Here is a 6000-nt window from a genome sequence, read left to right on the forward strand (position 1 = left end):
TTTCTACTCATCAGCATGAAGCCAAGGATTCTTAGGGCTTACTCTTTTAAAAACATTTACCTGTTCACTTAAAGCTGGACTCTGTTCTTGTTATAAGAAGAAGGAGTTGAATCAAAAGAATAAAGGGAAGAGGGGCAAAAATGTTTTTTTTACAGAACATGAAAAACAGTACCAAAAATAAAGCTTGAAGGGAAGCAGATCAAAGAGAACAGTGCACGCTATAAAGGAAGCAGAAAATTGCAATAATAACAGTAATAGAGAAACAAATTGATGGGCATCAAAATGAAAACAAATAAGGAAAGGGAAAGAAAAAATTAAAAAGAGATCAAAGACCAAGAGTAAAAAATAGGAAAGTATATTCTGTTGTTTTTATGTGCAATTAATTTTCGTAATTGTATCAGCTGTATTACAAAAACACAAGTATATTTTTAAAAGAAGATCAATAAATAGCAAGTGGCTATGTAAAAAGTAAGTCTTTTACTGATACGGCCAAACTCACACACATGTGACAATCGTTGTATATTGCTTAAGTTAGACAAGCACAGAAAATTACTCTAAACACAAAAACAATGGAAATTATTGTCTTAATTAAAATAAATAGGTTAATTAAATACATACAATACATACCCTGATACCTATGTCTTATTAGTCTTTAGAAATGTGCATCTTATACAAAAATAGAAGTTATATTTCATTTTTTGTAGATGTTCTCAATGTGTTCCCAAGCTTTTGGCAAATGTTCAGAAAATCAGGAAATCGTTTCCAAGAAGGTAGACAGAATGCAAATAAATACATCTTGATCACATCTAGCTACTTTTTTGATAAACACACATTATGCGTGTACCCAACCTTCTGGATTTGTAGATCAGTTGTTTTTAATTAATTGAATAAAATGATTCCATAAGACTTCAATCTTCGACCTTACATTTCACATAATATTTATAGTTTGCCGCTTTTGACTTATCTACTAATAACTTCACCATGCCTTTTAGGCATAAAACTTTATGCAACTAATTACCATAAAAACTTTGAAGGTTTGGCCATTTTTCTTCATAACTTCAGTAGAAGCGTTTCTTTTCTCTTGAAGGAAAAAATAAAGAAGAATACTACCATTTGTTAGAACAGCACAACCCAGCCCAACTGTGAAGGAAGGTGCCAATTTACCATAAGATTGGGAGCTTCTAATCCATGCTGCATGAATGTATTTTAGACCACCCATTGTTTTCAGAAATGTAAAAATACCTTTATACTAAATCGAGTAAATGTGTCCATCTGGAACCACATTTGCTTGTGTGCACACCCTCCAATTCTCATTTGTACGTGCATATGTGCAAAATGTTTTCAAATGATATTTTTAAGAAATTAACATTCTGATTATAGCACACAAGTCTGCCTATCTAAAAGGATATCCTAAACATTCCTTACATGACTAAATTGTTCAGAATATTCAAAGAAATAGACTTAAGTGGAAATCCCACACAAAATAAATTATAGCTTCATAAGAAAAAGAAAGCCACCATAAACTTATGACTGGATATTATTAGCATACGTAAATATACCTTTGCACCAGAGGGCATCCAGCCCTCCAGTTATAATCAAGTGAAGATTCAACGAAAATTACTGGCACTATTCCATTTGTGGCAGGTGGGATTAGGGAGATGGGTGAGCACAGGGTGGATTTATCACTATTCTGCCAATTTTCTTTGGTGATATTATCTGTCAAATCATTAGATATGGCAAAAATATTTGGATATTTCTGGGTGAAGTATATCAGTGTGAAGGTGTATATTTTTTAGTGTTTTATCAGAAGGGGAGGGGACAAGATTGTCAGAAACATGGCTCTACCATTCCCAGGGATCCAATACTACGAGTCAACTGCTTTCATTTCTCTCCCCTCTTTAACTGTGACATCCTCAAGGGCAGCAACTTTATCTGTGCTCCTCAGAGCCAAGCACAGTAACCAGCTTCAGCAAGTGAAGGGACCCCAAGAGGGATGAGGAAGCTAGGACAAGAGTGCTGACTCGCCAAAGAAGATGGAGTTGGTGGGAAGAGCTAGAGAAGTGCCTCAGCCGTGAACAAAGCACCATTAGGGACGCCCGTAGCCCCTAATCAACAACTGAATAATTAGGATGCAGAGAAAAGTAGTAGAGCAGGCTGCTGCAAATCAGTTGGGAGACGGGTTTAAAAAAAAAAAAAAAGGCCAACACAATTATCATCTGTGGTTATGAAAAAGAAGGTGTTGTACAAAATATAATTATGTGTTGAATCTTCTGGAGGCATTTCTAATGAAAAACATTCTCTAGGAAAGATTAACCAGAAGTTGTGTCCATTGTCTGATACCGAGCTTGTAGCTCTTGTTGTCTCCTTTCTAAGCCTCCATAAATCCATGGGAAGCTTCTGTTTATCGATTTTATTTGCAGAATGCACTCAGGGCATAAAGTAATTTGATTTTTTTTAAATGGGGTTTAGGGTCTGCCCCTACAGGGTTATAACTTACCAAGCATAAAAGCCAACACAGAAAAACAAACATACAATTTAAAGAGAGCAGGGCTCAAGGCAGCAGAACCTGGGAAGCCAGCAAGATGGTGGGATTATTCCCAAGCACACCCCCCCTCCCGTATATCTGCTGGGCGGAAATCTCCTGGGAGGTGACATTTTGGCTGCCTTTCAGGCATGGCATAGCTGAACTGTTTTGAAAAATGCATCAAGCCCACAAAAAAAGAGCACAATAGTTATTTAGCAAATAAGAGGGGGACAGGAGGATTTTCCTTACTGTTTATCAGAGCTAAAAATAATGCTGTTAATGTTAACCAGCTTTGCAGCTTGTGTAAAATTTGTCTTTTTCCCATGAAAGTCAGCAGCCCAGACTGATCGATGCCGCTAATGTTGTCCCTAATCCAGTGCCTCCCGGGTGTGCAAACTCTGCAGCTTGCAGGCTGTAAACTGAAGAATAATGCCTTGTGTTTTTATACTTCTTTTAGAGAGAATCTTTTTTTTTTCATTCTGAGCAATCGTGGATAATTAAAGTTTATAGAAGAATTTTTTCTTTACCAACCCCATTAGGGTTCTGTTGCAGTTGTCCGTTGCCTCATAAAAGAAAAAAATGCTGCCGCATCTGTGCCTTAACCACTTTGTGGGGCTTCTCAGCTCCATGCTTCACAGTAAGCCTTCGTGATGAGAAAGCTCCGTACTTGAAACCACAAACGCCGAGGAGGGGAAGCAAGACAAGCAAAAGAATGCCATGTGTGGGGACAGTGATGCAGGGGAGCTAGTGAACCACTGGCCTTTCTGCCTTAGTGGAAGGTAGATAATGAATGGCCTTTGTGAGACTTTTTGGTCATTGCGTAACCATGACAGTTACATAAATACAGAAACGTGTGTACTCAGCTGTGTAATGTCGTAGCCACAACTTCACAAGAGGCAGGGTGACTGTGAACTGCTGCAGACGCCAGTGGTACACCTGGCAGCCAGCAATCAGAATCCTTTGAAATGGAGTCTTAAAGGCAGAGCATCAAAGAGCATCTTCACGATCTGCAAACAGTCACCATGGCTGCAAACGAAAGGGCAATCTTAGCCTGTTGGGAATGGGCCAGTGGGCAATCTCTTTGGTAACACCTACACTAATGGAAAAATATCACCACCCATAACAATGTCTTTGAATATAGATGCAAGGATGCCTCGGGGCAGCAGACTGCCCACTGGGAAGCGTTTTGCCTGACCCATGTATCATTCAAAAGTCCAGAGCTCAAAAAACCTAGTGCAAGAGTGCTGATTCCAGGAAATCTGTAACCACTGCGGGGTTAACAGCCCACATCGCACCTTGTGATCAGCCTCGCGGAGCAGGCAGACATCGTGTGGGTCATAACGTAAGACAGCGGTTCCCAAGAGCTCACCGTGTGCTAAGTCTGGTCTAACCCTCACGGAGGCACTAGGAGTTTGGCATAGAACTGTCCCCATGGAGAGATAAAGAAAGGGGGGCTTTTAAGAGATGAATTAATATGCCCTAAGTTTCCCAGCAGCGAAGTGGTGGAACCAGTAGCACTCTTAACTGTTGGGTGATATTTCCATAAACACCTTGAAAGTGCTTCACTAAGTCATAAACATAATTTTTCCAGTGGGCAATACTTTCTGAAAAAGTATTTTCTCGAATTTAGCCATGGGAATGATGTCTTTAAAAATAATACTTATACATTTTAAACATACTGTCATTTACAAATGAATCCACTTGATAAGTTCCTTTGAAGCTAGAGTTTGAAATGTAATTGAACCATCAATTTCTACCGTGGATATTATGGTCCTGGAACACATAATTAAATGTGGATTCAATACATGGCACGGAACGATATTAATATACAAGCTAAGAAGAATGAGCCTATAGAGGCATTTCCCAACCAAAACGGTCTGAGGAGGTAAAGGTGGTGCAGTGAGCTGGTCCCGGAGTCCGAGGAATTTCTCTAAGACAGTGTTTCTCAAAGTGTAGCTCATAGTGCCATGTGCTTTAATGTCACCTGGGGGCCTTGCTAAAAATGCATTCCTTGGATTCAAGCCCGGGACTCTATGTTTTAATAATCTGCCTAGATAACTTTTTGCACAGCAAAGTATGAGAACTTTTGATCCAGACTAGAGCAACTAATTAAGCTTGTGCCAGAGATTGCAAAAATACTACAAGGAATAGTTCAATGCAAGATAAGGGGAAAACATGGTCTCTACAAGTCCCTCTAGAGACCGGCCCCTCCCGATTCCCAGAGACAACTTGAATCCTGGTGCTGACTCATTGTTTATATATAACGAGAGCTGTCAGTTGTGTTTACAAGGGAGTTGAGCAGCCCTGGGATAGTCACTATATGCAGAAACACCTCTTCAACACTGTTTTCTGAAATGCCATAATTAGAGATGACAACTTTGGGGTGACTCCATTTTCAGGAATGTGATTTTTCCTTTCCACCTCTTCTTTTTGACCTTCCTTGAAAAGTAAAGTCATTCCAAAGGGAGAAATAAACTAAGTTGCTAGAACTTTTGTGTAAATGTTATCAACTATGAAAAGGCAGGGTTGAACAATAGTAATAACTAACACTTTTAAAACCTTTTGGAATGCATCATCTCATTTTGCTTTGGATAAAACATACCACGTAGTCGTTATTATCTTGGCTTTAATCATGCGGAGATTGAGGTTTCGAGTCTTACTCAAGACCACGCAGATAATAATGAGCAGAGCCCTTCATTCATACCTTCAACAAACATGTATTGAGTGTCTACTGTATGCTGGATACTATTCTGAGTGCTAGGATTACAGTGATGAGTAAAACAGACCAGATGCCTGCTCTCAGGGAGCTTACATTCTAATCACCAATCCAAGAGTTGGACCAGAACTCCAGGCGTTATCACCTCTATATTGAAACGCGCTCACCTGCCCTCATGGCCCCTGCCAGCCTCAGTCTTCTTGGTCTCACCTACCTGTGTGATGCAGGGCATAACAGGACTCTGGGAACCTGTGGGAGAACGTAGTACTGAAAGTAGGAGAAAAAAGTCTAAGAAAAAAGGAAGTGGGTGGAGAAAAACAAATATATAAAGTCACAACCGCAGCTACTCACTGACTGTATCATTCTGTCTTGGCTCCTGGCTGGCCGTGCCCTGTGTAACACGTTCTACCCTTGTCTTACCTCTATTGCAGCAGTAACATTGGAGTGTTCTTCTGTGGACCCAAAGCTCTCTCAAAGATAATTCAAAGAATGTGCCGCTTATATTCATCAGCTGACCCCAGGGGCATTCATTTTCATTATAACAGAGAAAGCTTCTAGACTTTGGAGGAAAAAAATCCACCTGTTGTGTAAGTGGCTGCAATCATATAGGTCAAGAGTCGGGAAACTTTCCCCATAAAGGGCCAAGTAATAATTATTTCAGATTCCGTGGACTACATGGTCTCAGTGGCAACTACTCAACTCTGCCATTACAAGCACCAAAGTAGCCCCAGGACCTCAACAAATGAGCATGGCTGTGTTC

The 6000-nt window shown here is 40.0% G+C and overlaps 1 protein-coding gene across 1 annotated transcript in view; it reads left to right on the plus strand.

Annotated features, from left to right (window-relative positions):
* NOX3 (NADPH oxidase 3) overlaps positions 1-5798 on the plus strand; it is a 57836-nt gene extending 52038 nt beyond the window's left edge. The window contains exon 13 of the mRNA XM_060167712.1: positions 5672-5798. Coding sequence (XP_060023695.1) covers positions 5672-5798 — 127 coding nt within the window. The remainder of the gene's footprint in view (positions 1-5671) is intronic.
* Positions 5799-6000: the final 202 nt, after the last annotated feature.

This window comes from Lagenorhynchus albirostris, chromosome 12 (assembly GCF_949774975.1).
Source record: "Lagenorhynchus albirostris chromosome 12, mLagAlb1.1, whole genome shotgun sequence".
Taxonomy (NCBI): domain Eukaryota; kingdom Metazoa; phylum Chordata; class Mammalia; order Artiodactyla; family Delphinidae; genus Lagenorhynchus; species Lagenorhynchus albirostris.